Source organism: Simochromis diagramma, unplaced genomic scaffold, assembly GCF_900408965.1.
Source record: "Simochromis diagramma unplaced genomic scaffold, fSimDia1.1 OVJJ01000802.1, whole genome shotgun sequence".
NCBI classification, from domain to species: Eukaryota; Metazoa; Chordata; class Actinopteri; order Cichliformes; family Cichlidae; genus Simochromis; species Simochromis diagramma.
In genome coordinates this window covers 15,453,834-15,469,651 of record NW_024387492.1, presented here as the reverse complement: position 1 = coordinate 15,469,651, position 15,818 = coordinate 15,453,834, and the positions used below count along the sequence as shown (strand labels likewise).

The window sequence follows — 15,818 nt, the reverse complement described above, 5'->3', positions numbered from 1 at the left end:
AGCCCATAAAGCAACAAACCAGAATTATAGCTAGGATAGCAGAGTTCTTTGGCTCTGTGCTTGAAGATCAATGTTCCTTAAGAGGTGTAGTTTAGCAGCTAACTGGGTAACTGATAACCTATGCCTGCTGTAAGCCATATATGTGAAATATATCTTGCCTAACCCGGTGCTAAGAGTGTAAAAATGACTGACTTTACCGCCTGCCAGCTTCTTAGAATAGTGGCTAAATGTTAGCTCAGAGTGTTTGGCTCCTCTGCACTCATAAAGCATTAATTGTATGCACAGTTAGCCTAGCATAACGCCATGGCTCCACTCTGTATGACAGGCTGCCAGGGCTGGCGTTTAGTGACTCAAGGCTAAAGGGACTATAAAGAAAAGTTAATGGGCTGTACAACTGCTGTGTGATGAATTGCTAAGCTAACACGGCAGGCCATGGCTGCATTTCATCAGAGAGAGAAAGGGAGTGAGAGTATATTCTGAATAACAGAGTCAGAAAAATAGCACTGTAGCCCTGTAGGACAGCTGTACATAGGTGAATGTGTGTCTTTTTACTACACTATGTTCTATGTGCCTAACATGCACATAATTATTTGTCATATTTTGAAAATGTTCAAACAGTCTAAAACAGGCTGACTAACGAAAAAATGGCCATTACAATTTACTTATTAGTTGTAACATCCTTTATTAGTTTAGGGGCGTGTTGCTATATTAAACTTACAGCAGGAGGACTTGGACGTGGTGAGATGGGGGTCGAGGGCTCTGAATCCTCTTTTTCTTTCTCGAGCTCCTTCTCTGCTGGTAGAGGAGGTGGAGGTGGCGGTGGGACGAGGTTCGGGCACTGACCAATTTCAGCATTCTCAAAGGAAACAGGCTGAGCGAAATCTGACAAACTGAGAGGGGAACAGGCAGTTAGATGTAAAAATCATGTGCACAACAGAATTAAATAAATCTCTACGTATCAAGGTTTGCTGTGGTTTATTATTTCAAGCCTTAATTTCATTTTCTTCACAAAAATAAAGTAGATATTTAGTATTTTACATATACAAATAAAACTGCAACTAAGAAATATCAGGCTGAAATGACTATCATCACTGTCGCGTGTGGTGGATTCCCCGCTGGTGAATAAAAACAACAGGCCTGACATGCACATAATTTTATGGCTAAATCAACTGAGCATAGTCTTAGATCAGGCAGGCCACAAAACCAAGTTTAGCCCCAAAACCAAGTTTAGCCCCTGATTCCAATACATCAACTGATGCCAGCTGATTCAGTTTATACACTTCCAAGTATTTATACATATATTTGTTTCACACAGGGCACATTTTTTAAGTAGCTTTTCGCCTGTGTCCACTTGCTTTTTTCTCTTCAAGGCACTTTGCGACCAGCTTCACCACGAGCCTCTCACATCTTTTGTCACCGATCCCTGTTCTGCTCTGTTACATAACATTACTTTAGATGGATATAACATTTTCTTTGACAAAAGTGGTTCTGCCTTAGATACAATACCAGCAAAAAACCAATGAAAGACTAAACAATCCCTGTTAGCCAAACGCTTAGGCTTCAGAATGCTCTAAATGCTCAGCTTACAAGGGTTTTTCCAACTCCTGCTCTCATCATTTAGATACATATGTGTGAGCAGAGCATTCGCACTCAGGTCTTTTATTTGGATGGGACTGCCAACCAGATCTTTTTGGCTTAAAGCAGGGGTGTCCGACTCCAGGCCTCAAGGACTGGCGTCCTCCGGGTTTTAGATCTCACCCTGGGTCAACACACCTGAATCAAATGATGATTTCATTACCAGGCCTCTGGAGAACTTCAAGACATGTTGAGGAGGTAATTTATCCATTTAAATCAGCTGTGTTGGCTCAAGGACACATCTAAAGCCTGTAGGACACCAGTCCTCGAGGCCTGGAGTTGGACACCCCTGGCTTAAAGGGAGGTTGTCCTAAAGGGGAGAGGTTGTTTCAGACACTGAGTGAACTGACAGACAGGCACGCAGATGTAAGCTTAGAAAAGGTCGGGGTGATAGGGCTGAAATGAAGGGAACGACGCAATCATAAACAGACAAAGACGAGGTGGTGTAATCTGAGTTATGAGCATGTTTATGATGCTGGACAGTTCAATTACTGCTGTTCAGGCAGAAAGACGGGCTTTATCATCATCAACACCACCAGCACGACCGTGACCTGCTGCAATTGCATTAACTACACTTTAACCTGTCAGTGTATAATGTCTATGGTGATCATTAAGACAGTAAGTACAGTGTTTAAATATGGATCAAACAGGTTTAACAGGAACATTTTAAACATAATGTAAAGTGAATTAGTACTTTCACCCATGTGTGATCTCAACATCGTAGGAGACAGAAGCACTTCTAGTGGCAGATCCACACTGTTTGTATCCAATTTTTTTAAAAGCTAACTTAAAAACAAGTCTACAGCCTAAACTAGCATTTCAATAAACTGCTGTTAATCATCTTAAAAAACACCAAACACTCTGCTGTTCAACTGAAGATCATGCCTGCATCAAATAAATTTGTAGAAAACAAATCTGTTCACAGTAATATCTGACAGAGTGACAAAGTTTAACATACACAGCATTGATCATGAGGTTCCATATGCATCCTTTGAAGGGGATGTTGGCTCTGTTGGAGGTCTGCTCTACTTCTGCGGGAATACCACCAAGGAAGATACGCTGCAGGTTCAATGGCTGGTCATTGGGAAGCACGCCCTGCATCCTGGCTTCATCGTCCACGTGGACTGCAAAAGATCTGTTGGAAAACAAAGAAAAATTCCAAAATGAGGAAATGGATTATAACACACAATAAAACATCTTCAACAGGAGTTTGTTACTTCATAACAAAAACAAACGCTAACCTGCCAGCTAGCCTCTCTATGCGGAGTGTGTGCTCTCTGCCATCATTCAGCGTGCCTTGTTCAGGTCGTCTGGTGGCTTGTCGCCGATTGTGGCTGCCGGTAGACACTACGACTTCCAGCGAACCTCTGGTCAGCATGACTGAGAGGTAGGGCTGCCAGAGTTTGAGATAAACTTTATTAACAGGGTCAACATGAACATTCAAACTAACCTTAGGAGACAGAATATGGTAAAGTTCAAGTAAATTTGCATAAGTAAATGCAAAAGGACTTTATTTTTTTAAATTCAGTACATTCAGTCCAGTGAAATATATCAGAAACTTTATTTTGATGAGTAGAAAATGACATGAAAATGTAGGCGTTTGATTACAGATTATTTCTTAAAAACACACAGGGGAACTGCAACAACAACAATCTTGTTTTAGCTTCTAATCCATTTATGTTGTTTTAAAGAAGACACATACACACACACACACACACAAATAAATAAATAAATACCTAAATGCACATTTGGTTGTAACTCTATACCCACATTGTGGAAAAAGAAAAAAGGGAAAGAAAGGGCATTAGATGAAACGGACAGAAAAAGAAAAACGGGAGGCAAAACAGAGTGAGGATTAGAGCAGAGAAAGGGTAGGGGGAATGGCGAGGTGAATGCAGGGAGATATATGGTATATAGAGCAAAATTGGGGGGAAATAAGCAAGATAAAGGAAGACGAGGGGAGTGGGGAGGAAAGGATAACAAGAGATGAGAGGAACGGAGAGGACAGGATAATAGGGGGAAGAGATGAGAGGGCAGAGAGCAAAACAGCAAGCACGATAGAGATGGCGAGAGAGAGAAAGAGTGAGACAGACAGAGAGGTGCTAGAGAGCAGTGGTGCAGGGTCAGGCTAATTTGAATTTTAATTCACTGTGTGCCAGAGGGCGAAGTGGGAGACAATTTACCACCTGAAAATGGAATTTCAATTTGAGGTCGGGGACAAATTGAACTGAGATGTAGCTACAACATGGCTCTCGCCGCACCATCTCACACTCGTACATGGGTACAAAAGCACGCCCGCGTGCGTACACACACAACTCATGCAGACTCACATACAGGCGCATTTTACAAGAATGTGCACAAATACAACATTCATGCAAAACATGGTATGCTTTTCTGCATTTCTCATTCGATATCTTGAGTGTAAAGCTGAAGCAGGTAGAACTGTGCAGTCCATGTCTTTCAGGTCAGGCCTATTCAATATGTTTTTCACATTTTATGAGACAATCTAATGTCTTAATTAAAAACAAAAAGTAATGTGATATCTCGAGGCAGTCAAAACTAGTGCAATCATTCAGTGGATAAGAAGGAAAGATAAAGAGTTTTGATCTCCAGTTTGTATAAAGAAAATTCTCAGTTGTTTTGAATGAGTGAGGAACTCTTAGATGTACCTCAAAACTGTCATCATCATTTTACCATCTCTCCTCCCTTTGTGCATATCCTGACTTTTCCCATAGACTGTATATAAAAGACGGAGATAGCACACGTGCACATTCTTTAGCATTGCCAACATGGGGAAATTCTTCAAGTTAAAACAGGAATTCATAAAAGTCTAAGCAAAAAAAAAAAATTGATACTGTTCACTATATCCTCAGTAAACACATTCCTAGTAAGTTTATACTGTCAATCACTACTCATGTGAAATATTGAATGTACAACTATAGTGAAAATCTGGTGAAAAAAACAGGGTATAATTCAGGAGTGTGACTATATTTTGACCGACAGGTTGCAACAGTACAGTTTTGCAGGGCTATTAGTTTTCATTGTAACCCTTTAAGACTGGTTGAAGCGGGCACGCTCTGTTTTGCGTTATTTTCAGTTTTCCTGCAGTATATAAAAATTGGTGTATCTCAAAAATCAAACTATGAAGACAGTAAAAAATAAATTTCCTGTGGTGGGAAACTATTTTGCGCAACTTTTTTGTATTTACAGTTTTGAGGGACAAACCTCTTAAATTTCTCTAACTAGAAATATATGTAAAAAAAAAACAAAAAAAAACAAAAAACAAAACCTAAAACAATTTTAATTTTTTTGTAGTTTATTGCACTTTTTTTTGCAATTTATGTAGTTACTATGGCCTTAATGCATACATATTATTAAAATTTGGTATATGACAGTTGTATTGATGTATAGCAACTTGAAATGCTCCCAAAAATGGTACTACAGCATGTAAAAATATAAAGATAAGTTCTGGCGGACTTGGCTCTATGGTCTTAAAGGGTTAAAGTCGCCGTGGCTCAAATGCTTACAAATATTCTGTGACGTCATGGTGGTCTCCATCTTTTACCTACAGGTGATTATTTGTTTTTCTTTCTTTATTGGCCAGCTTAAAAACAATCTACTGTTTTTCATCTAAGATATTCTTCCACCTCTTTTCTTCTTACCTCTCCTCTGTGCCCGTCCTTTCATTTTTTTGCTCCCAGCTCTTTCCATTTTTTCAATTTTTGTTCTCTCCCACAGCAGACTATCCTCCCCATCATCTCATTTCCTTTCTTTTTAGCTTTGTTCTTACTTCTCTATCCTTACTTTCACCTCTAAATCTCTCTCCTCCATCCCTCCATCCTTTGTCTCCTGTCCCCTTCTCTCTGTGTCCCTCTCTAAAACAGCCATTAGTCAGGGCCAAGTTGAGTTGATGGTGTTTTTAACCTCGCTTAACCTTTCTCCACACACGCACGTACAGAGGCGCACACATACACACAAATGCTGTGCCTGCCAGCATAGTTAGTAAAAATAGATTTATGTGCCTAACAACCAGTGATGATGGATAAGCTAGAGGTAACCCTCTGTCCTCTCTACCTCTCTCACACACAAAAACACGACACACATTTAAATTTGCACGCGTGTGAGTGCCAGCCTCACACCTGATATGACACACAAACCCCTTACGTGCACATACAAACACACACAGCTGCAAATATGACATGCTGCCCATGGTGTTTTCAGGGGAGTTAAAATAATGGATTTAATTATTTAGCACTGGCTAGGGTTGACAGGCATGTGTGCACATGTGTGTGTGCAGGTGGAAAAAAAGGTGTTTTAGCTGTGAAACAATCTAATCAGTGTAGTTGCCAACAGAGTCAAATCTCATTAATATGCACTCATGGAAACTTAATTCACTTACAGAAAAGTTGCTTGTGTGACTGTGTGGACGCACTGGCAAAGTCAGCTAAAAGCTAAGATCGCCACTATACAATGAACATCCACAACAGCTACTAAAGGTGTGTATGAGTCGTTGCACATCTATGGGTGTGTATAAGTAAGAGTGTGCATTTTGGAAAACAACAATCCCATTAGCTCAGTTGCCAAAAACTGCAAATCTCATTAATATGCACTTATGTAACTGCCATTCACTTAGGCAAACAAGACAGCATTTGGGTCCAAACTGTGCATGGTGAACCCACCTCTCCTGACTGTCTTCTCTTCCTCTTGGACTTTGAAAGGCTTGTGGAGCGGGCCTGGATTGGAAAGATATTCAGAACAATGTTATTGTGCACAGATTCTTCCAATAAGTTTTCTGATACTGCCTTGGTAGCACTTTCTAATAATGTCACACTATTAAGCATTAGTACGGTATTGGGAAGTGCTTAATTTATTGTTTACATACATATTACTCCGCCTTGGTATGTCATTTATAAACAGAGATATGTTTATCTATCTGCTACTCTTACACCATGCACAGCTTTGAGTCATGAATCATGATCATATATCTGTATTTATAAATGGCCTTAAGGAGAAATAATGCTGTAGCAATGATGAATTAAGCAAATTTTGTCACTACACAGCAAACATTGTTTTAACCCTTTAAAGTCAAATGGATGTTTTCAAAATGTTTCTTTAGCACAAATACAAAGATGGACTGAAATAATATACCAAACAATTTTTATATTGTATTTCACTTACATACTACATAAATTCTATATATGTACTATATAATAAATGATTATACTGTACATTCTTGCAGTTTTATTAGATTTTATGGCAATTATTAACAACAACTTAACAATTTTTAAACTATTTCCTGAAAAAATATTGAACACAAACTGGTGACAATAGAGAAAGATTTGAGTGATTAGTGGTGAATGAGTATTTAAGTTCAAATGAAGCTACTCTCCATATTACACTGTTCCCCACCCATGAGAAATATCTTACAACTATAACAGAATGAGGAACTTGATCAACTCAGATTTAAGAAGTATATTGTATTGGAGTGACTCAGTGAGTAAAACAGATGGACCAAAAAAAAAAAAAAAAACCCTAATAAAATAACAATAACCTTCTGTCTGTTTGGTGACCCTCCGCCTACTGCCAGCAGTATGGTCCCAGTGTCTTCTAGAGTGCTGAATGACAGGCTGATCTCTGTGTCAACGGCCAGCGACAGACCACTCAGCTCCATGTATCCTGGCTTAGAGAAACTGACTGTGTGCAGGTTCTGCAAACAAAGAAGAAACAGTTTCACTTGACATGTATTTTGTCAATGGACAGATCAGTTATTTAGTTCAGCACCGTTCATCACGCCTACAATGCAGAAGTCAAACAGAAAAGAGTGAAAACGACTACACAAGTCTGAATGTAGTTGATCAAATTTATATGACTTTCTGATATTTTAGTCAAGGTTTTTCAAAGAACAGCAACACATTTTAGTGGCACGCTGTTTCACACAGACTTTCTGGTGCATCATCATCCAGCTTTCCTTTTGTTACGGTAGTTGTAAAAATGAAATTCTCCCCCTCTATTTAACATACCTACCCACATGTGGTTTTATTACTTTAATAAGGACTTTTCCTTTCTTTCTTTTTTTTTTTTTTTCTTACAACCACTAACTGCCTACATCTAACCTTAACCTGACTTTATACTATGCTTAAACTAAGTCTTTATTTTAAATCATTCACATAATAACGACTTGCTTTTTTCCAAAAGACGAAGGTCCCCAGCCTTTGACCTCCTCTCTAATACCACCACACGGAGAAAACAAGAGAAAGACCTTCAGCAATCTTCTTCAACATTCTCCGGGCCTTGATACGCTTTGGCTGCATTTTTTTTATAAGTAAATGAATAGCACTAGTCATGGTGAAAACCTTGCATGGCTGTTGAAAGCTCCATGAGTGTGTTTGCATAATAGGCTTGAAAGATTAAAATATAAAAAGCAATTTAAGAAGTGTGTATATTCTTACAAATGCACTGATTAATACATAATGCATAGTTTGTGTCTGTGAGAGGAACATGAATATGAAAGGGTACTGCAGATTAAACACGTCTGTGCCTTTTTATTTTATTCTTTGTGCTGAAACCATCTTCCTACATAAAGAAGCAACCGAGTGAAAGGCAAATCAGAATGAAAGTGACATGTGCTGTTGAAAAAAAAAGCTGAAGAATTTCAAGGTCATCCAATCAACAGATTTTAATGCCTTTTCAGATTCCCCATTTAGTGGATGTTATGTTAATTATGTGTACATATTCGCTGACCTGACGCATTCACACATCTCTCTATATATATCGCAAATCTAAAATATATAATACTGCAACCAGAGGGTCAGCAATCATACGGGATGTTTCATAAAAGCTCACTTACCTCTACATTACATCCTTTAGTCACACCAGTATAATCTGAGCTGCTCAGAAGGTTATATGGCGTTCTGGAGATTTCAATGTCCCGAAGACAGCCCGCATACCTCTTCAGAATGACCTCTGACCTATATGAAGTGTAAGACAGTTTTACTTTGGAGTATTCAATAATCATAATAACGGTCAGTCTGCTCTTGTAGAAGTGAATTACTGCAGCAGTGAATTCGCAAGCAGAGTGATGCCTAAACATCAACAAGAATAATCTGAATATGTCGTTTGTCCATACAAATGCACTGGGATATTTTTCTATATTACTCATTTCAAGATGAGTATCTGTTATTCAAGAGAAAGTTCTTAAAAAATATCCAGCATATGATAATCCTCGTCAACGACTGCAATAAACATTCTTTTAGCAGCATAATACACTTTTTTTTAAGTTACCCATCAATCTCAAAAATGTCAGGAAGTAGATTAACATCTAAATCTACTGAATATGCCAATAAAATATGGAAGGGAGTTATACATATGAGTTATTCCACCAAAATGTTGTTGAACAAACGTCAAATTCAGATTAACAAAGGATAGAAAAATTGATTTCTGAGAGTCCAGCCAACAAACAAACGTACATTCAGTGTGGGCTGTACAGCATTATCAGCAGGTCAGCCTCATGCACAGCTCAATAGTGAATACAGTTTATTTTTTTATTGTGTTTGATTATAAAATTTATTTATTTTTATTTTATTTATTCATTCATTTACCTGGCTGCGATGCTGTTAAGAAGGAACATGACATTCAAGCATTAGCAAACACACAACCATATGGTAAACATGTTAACATTCTTAAACTAAACCTTCAATTCAACTTGCCATCTTTACTTTGATCATTGAACTGGTCAAGTTGTTTTTAATGTTTATGCCATTTAATTCACTCTGCTATGAGGTTTGATAGCCAGTGTCAGACAGCTGATTCAGGTGCAGGAGGAGGGGAGGAGCTAAACTAAGTTGAAGAAATCCTGCCAGTGAGTAGGTTACCCCGGTTACAGGCTCAAAGTTGAAGTTAACTCTCAGATCAGAACATATGGCGTTTCTCTCATCTCAGGGTTAACAAACTCAGAGTCTTCACTGACCTAATTGTTATCCTATTTCTGGAATGGGGCTTAGAAATAGGATAAAAATGTATTTGTGCTTAGTAGCAAGCATTATCCCACATAATGGATATGTTGGAGCGGAGGTTTGGTCTGTTACTACTTTAACTGCCTCAAAGTGTCAAAATAACTTTCTCATGAGGAAACTATATGAATTAACGCAAATGAAACATTCAAAAATATTAAAGAGCATTTCTGTAAATCAAACGCAAAACAATATGCAGCTCTCACACAGAATATCATGTAAGCTTTTATAAACTGAACCAACGTAAATTACAGCACTTTATGCGTACCTGTAATTTCCAATCGTTGGCAGACCCCCAAAATAGATTTTCTGGTGCTCCTTAAGGTTCAGACCAGTAGCTGACCCCAGAGATGTGGCCACAATCTTTTCCTCGTCACTGCTGTCGACGTCTACTATGGACACCGTGGCTTTGTTAAGAGTTGAAGATAAATGATCAGCAACAGAACACGGAGAGATTGTATATGTATACCCTCTAATTTATCTGTTCCATTGATTCACAGCTCAGGTTATATAAGAAGGCTTACATAGTTTCTTGTTCCTCGACATGGTGAGGGATTTCCAGTGGCCATCATTATGGCGCTTAGATGAGTTGGCACTTCCAACTCCAGATCCAAGATCAAAGTTAACCTTCACTTTACCCTCTGACAGCTCCAGAGACATGAAGTCCTTCTGCAGAGAGCATCAAACAGGGAGAGACTGCTGTGACACTCTGGCGTTTCAAATTCAGTACAAATCAATAACAGCACGAGTCTGAAAAGATAGGATTTAACAACACGGTGTAAAATATACTGCAAAGGGTCCCAATATGGACTAGACTGAAGAAAATGGTTAAAATTATTTTATCAATTAATCAAATCTTGACTGCTCAATAAAACAGCAGATTTTGGACACTATTCTTAATGTCACATAAAGAGAACTGTAATGTTTTCTTTTTAATTGTCATAAGACACAAGCAGTAAGAGCTTGACACCTGTTTGATTGTTTGATGTACTTTTTACAGTATTATTACTGTCTAAATAAATTTTAAAAAGCCTCACAACTTACACAATAAACAAAATATCTGTCTCCATCATGGTATTAATACCATATTAAACACATACCATGTCTTCAGCTGCCATATACATGAGCAGAGCATCAGAGGAGAACGTGCGGAACTTGAAAGTGATGGTGGAGACATTTGGGTTCCACCTGGTGGGTCGTCCCACTGCAGCGTAGCCTTCTCCATCCAGTTGAACGGTCCCTTCACCGTGGGAACGCTGGGGGCTACAAAAAAAGGACCAATTTACAACTGCTTTGTTTCCTGTCCAACTGCCTGAGTTTGAAAGGTCACAAATAATTAAATGCAAAGTAGGCGAGACAATGAAACGCTCACTTAAATATTAGACCAACCAGAATATCTGCAAAAGACAGCTGTTTTTATAAATAAATCCTAGTTCCTGTATAAAATGTTCTTTACATATCTACGATTAGGAATACAACTGGGAGTAATAAAAAGACTACACTATCAATATCAGTAAGGAAGAATAAAATAATTAACTTCTAATTAAATTGTGACTGTATACCTGACGACACATCCCTTACAGTCTCCCTCTCTCTCTCTGTAGTTCCACAGTCCAATAGGTTTACCATCCAGGTAGGTTTCCCCCATGCAGCCTGTGAAAGTATTTGTTCTTACTGTCTCTGCTTTCTAAAAGACAAACAGAAAAAAGATAATCATGAGAAAACACAGCAGGAAGACAGGTTCTTCATGTTTTGAGACAGACAGACAGGCACCTTGACAGAGCCGAATATCCCTCCCACAAACAGGTAGGCGTTCTGGTCTACATCCAAGATGGTGAAGGCCGTGGGCGAGTTGGCACTGGCCGGGGTCGGCATCATACCAGCCATAGAGCCTTCCAGAGGATATACTGATATGGTACCATTCAACCCATTGCTGTATTGAGAGAATGAGAAGAGGGTTTGTTGTCTTTTTGCTTGGCATTCTGTACTGCCTGGAAGAGATTTGTTATGACTGGAGCCATTTGGAATCAGTTTTTATAAACTCTTGGTGCTAAAGAAGAATGATAGAAACAGAGTGTGGAGCCAGTTTTGTTGCAGTGAAAACTCTGAGATGTATGGCAAAATCAGCTGGCCACCTTGGAGTTTAAAGTCAAGATTTCTACATTGTGTAGGGGAACACTTAAGACCGATAGTCTGCGTGATTCCACTGGAAGACACCTTTGGGAAATTTCTCAGATGGAAATACATGGTGCAAATGGGCCATCTCCTTTGTGTGAATTGGCCTGATGTTAGACGGTCTTGCTTAAAACATCGCTGCAGCTTTCACAGAGAAAACTAGTTTGTTAGCTTACACTGTATCTATGCAATGATGTGCCACAGGCTGACATCCTGCAATCTCTTGATTTCCCAAGTGAAACAGTGCATTTTCCACAGTAGCATGAATGAGAAGATGTCCTTAGGTAACTGTTGGTTTATTTCTGCAACAACTGTCGGTTACAACTGTTGCTTGTGGTTAGACGGGATCACAGACAAAAAAAATATATAAAGAAATGTAGAAAACTAATTAGCTATATACATCTATACAGACATGTATAGATAAGTACAGTAACTTTCTTTTGTTATACCCCTTTCTTGTAAACTCACTTTGTGATTGTGTGTGGGTGTACACATGTTTTATTATTATTGACTTCTCAAAACTCCTGAAATGTAAGATGTAACATCAGTTTTTAAACCATACGTGTCAAAGGTACAGCACATTTCCATACACATGAATGAGTGCGCTCTTCTTACCGAGACGCCTCGATCCTGTGCCAGTTTCCATCATGGATGGTGTGATGGGGATATTCGACCCTCCCCACACCTGAACCCACATCCCAAAGGAAATTCACCTTCCCCTTGCGCATCTCCAATGCCAAGAAATCAACCTGAGACAAAGTAGACACATGCTGAATAAACTGCAAAAGATCATTGTTGCGATTTATTTTAGGTTAAGGTTACTGTGCTTAGTGCTGATTTATCCGCTTAACAAGATGAATACAGATACTGATTTTATGTAATTGTGGGTAATGCACATGAATAAGTTGACAGTTTATGAAACATTCAAAAATACTTGGAGAAAACTCGAGATATACAGTGTTCAGGGTCACGGTGATTCTGAAGCATATTCCAGGTGTCATAGGGGGAGAGGTAGGGAAAACCATTTATGCTCATATTCATACTTATGGCCAGTTTTCACCTATTCTCCAATTGTTCTAACATGGTAACAGGAAGTCAGAATACCCAGAAGGAACCCTGACAGTGACAGGGAGAATATGCAAACCTCACACAGGAAGGCCCCAGCAAATTGGTGGATTCAAACCCACGACCCTCCTGCATTGAGGTGACACTGCTAACCACTTTTTTTTTTAAACAAAAGGGTTTGGAGGACAGTAAAGGTAGTTTAAAGGTTGTAATTTTGTTGCAAGAAAATATTTTTTAAATATAATAATAAATCTTAGGCATTCTTCCAATTCATCCAAAACCTTTTCCAGATGCTGCCAATGTAATCAGATTCTCTATAGTTTTGCATGCTTTATAAAAATCTGCATTGTTCTCAGATTTAGGCTTTAATTCAAACAATATATTCAAAGTGATTATCAGACCACACAAATCTCAGAGGTTATGTGGTACACCTCTCACCTTTGTGAATGTGGAATCATTTATCTACTAGAATTCTGCAAATAACAACGTAATGTGCAGTGGTAATATTTATACTGGTTTTTGTTTAGAAATGGACAACCAACAATCATGCTTTAGCTCCTTAGCAAGCTGGGATCTGTGGTGAAGCCAATAAAGGTACCCCTGTTAAAATGATTTACAAGAGAAATAACATGTAAGCTATATACAGGCTTGAAGTTATGCATGGTAAGACCACAGTATGCCGGTGAAATTGAGCAACTTGTTTCGACCACAAAATAGCTGCATGTGGAGCAATCAACTACAGAGTTAAACTATGAGCAACTGAAGCAACTACCTACATAACGTTGTTGGAAATGTCCTAGCATAGAGTGACATATGAAACCAGAGCCTATAATGTCCATTAGTGGCAAACTGTAAGGTAAAAAGTGATGGGCAGTGGCTTTACTTTTCCCTCCATACAGGTGTCTTTTAAACACAGTCTATGCTTTTAAGATGACACAATGCAGGAGTTATACAGCAGTTCTATGTACTAAAATGTGAATGATTGAACAGTGAAGTACTTTTATACCCAGTTCTGATCTATTCCGGGGTGACAAAAGCTTTCCTTTTCTCCATCTGTCCTTGTAAGTGGATTTTTACTAGATCTTGCTGTATTTTGATTAATGCTCTTATTACATGTGTATGAGTATGAAAAAAAAAAAAGTGAACTTTCAGCATATGCTCTCATCTTCATGTTGCAGCTGAAGTGCATACCAAGAATTATAATTCATATATTATTATGCGCAATTAGAGATTATCAGGGGGTCACATTTGAAGACACAAATGACACGCATACACAGACACAAAAGTGCATGCACTAATCTTTCTGGTCTCCCCAGGGTAATGCCGATTATTCATTAGTAGAGATCACAGGGCAGCATCGTTACTATTCAACTAGTATTACACGCTATTAGAAAAATGTAAGAGGCGTGCATGCACACACACAAAATTACTATACAAACTGAATTATTCACCATCAGAAAATAGTAGAGACACACAAACACACACATATGAATGTTCCACACTTTCCAGTCAGATGCAGTGAAGATTTCTCAGGGGAAATCAGGCTAAAGTACATGGCAACATAAACTTGTTGTTAATTGGTGCTGCTCATCAAGATACACACATGTGTTTACAACCAAACCCACACGTATGCACACCTTGGGAGTAGCATGGTGACTTAAATTAGTGCTATGTTTATAGGGTGCCTGCAAGTATGTGTCAATGTGTATTAGTTATTCACATATTAGACAAGCCACTTTGGGAATACCTGTAAGGTGTGTGAGAGGGCCGGTTTATGGGAAAGAGACAAGTGTGTGTGCTTTTTAATGCAAGACTAATGGTACACGAGAATGCTTCAAGAGAAAAAAAATATGTTATGGTGCTCTACATAGCACCTGAGTGTTAAATTAAATGAGAACAATGCATCGATATGAAACATTTTTTTAAAAAAAGAACATTTTCATATTTAAATTGTGACATAAAGACACATTTTTAAGGCAATAGATTTGGTTTTTGTTTAGAAATGAACAACCTGTACAAGTTCAAACTACTTTTGATTTTATGCTCCTGTGTTTTTCTGAGACGTGCTTACATATTTGGCTGATCCCAGGTAGAATAGCAGGTTGTCAGGTGTGGTGGTTTTGACATGAAGAATGATGGTATTATACCTCCCCTTTCGGATGTCAGGGCGGTAACTACGGAGGCAGTCACCTCCCGAAGACACTGATACTTTGATCTGTAAACAGGAAGAAAGAGTGAAGGAATTAAGAATGTTTCCACAAAAAGGAATCTTCAATTTTAGTTTGAATTTATCCTATATATTGTATAATAAAACACAAGTATTTAAAAAAAAAAACATCTGGTGTTTGCCTCCAAGTCCAACTTGGACTGAGAGCAATCAGTCTCAGATAGACTGATATCTAATTTATAAATGCAGGCAGATTATGCCTGAATTATTATGCCATATATAGTCCTGCAACAGAGTTTTAACCAACCGCTGTGCACCGACATGTTTCTAAATAGCTCCCAGGGGTGAGGTGGAAGAAAGTCATCAAAAGAAACCAAGCCTACTAGACCCACGGCTGGGCCTCGTACATGTAAACACGTTCAGTCCAACTGTCTCCTGGTCAACCTGTCGAAGTGTTAGCCAGCCACAAATGCTTCTGGAAGTTCAAATAAATCATAATAAATCTTGCACAAGAACATTAAACTACTATAAAACATGTGATCTCCTACAACTATGAGTAGGAGTTGTACATGGCAGTGTGTCAACAACTTACTGAATTAGCTTGTTTCCTGGCCTGGTTAATCAGTTCCTTTATTTGGGAGATGTTGCGCTTCAAATTGTCCTGTAGCTTTTTGATTGGCTGCAGCTTTTCCAACAGCCTGTCAGCTTCGTCCTCCAAATCCTTCACTTTTGCTCCTGCAGCATGAACTGAAGGTAGAGAGAGATCA

At 38.6% G+C, this 15,818-nt stretch overlaps 1 protein-coding gene across 10 annotated transcripts in view; it reads right to left on the bottom strand.

Annotated features, from left to right (window-relative positions):
• The window catches only part of lama2 (laminin, alpha 2), a 212,298-nt gene that overhangs the window by 15,262 nt on the left and 181,218 nt on the right, over positions 1-15,818 (bottom strand). For 6 of the 10 annotated variants that reach the window (XM_040018526.1, XM_040018527.1, XM_040018531.1 and 3 more), the window contains 15 exons: positions 15,644-15,798; positions 14,956-15,099; positions 12,435-12,568; positions 11,418-11,577; positions 11,207-11,331; positions 10,745-10,907; positions 10,169-10,313; positions 9,913-10,051; positions 9,234-9,245; positions 8,483-8,603; positions 7,187-7,342; positions 6,315-6,368; positions 2,877-3,028; positions 2,594-2,770; positions 719-890 (listed from right to left, as the gene is read on the bottom strand). In XM_040018526.1, coding sequence (XP_039874460.1) covers positions 719-890; positions 2,594-2,770; positions 2,877-3,028; positions 6,315-6,368; positions 7,187-7,342; positions 8,483-8,603; positions 9,234-9,245; positions 9,913-10,051; positions 10,169-10,313; positions 10,745-10,907; positions 11,207-11,331; positions 11,418-11,577; positions 12,435-12,568; positions 14,956-15,099; positions 15,644-15,798 — 2,009 coding nt within the window. The remainder of the gene's footprint in view (positions 1-718; positions 891-2,593; positions 2,771-2,876; positions 3,029-6,314; positions 6,369-7,186; positions 7,343-8,482; positions 8,604-9,233; positions 9,246-9,912; positions 10,052-10,168; positions 10,314-10,744; positions 10,908-11,206; positions 11,332-11,417; positions 11,578-12,434; positions 12,569-14,955; positions 15,100-15,643; positions 15,799-15,818) is intronic. The other 4 variants (XM_040018529.1, XM_040018528.1, XM_040018535.1 and 1 more) reach the window with 1 other exon arrangement.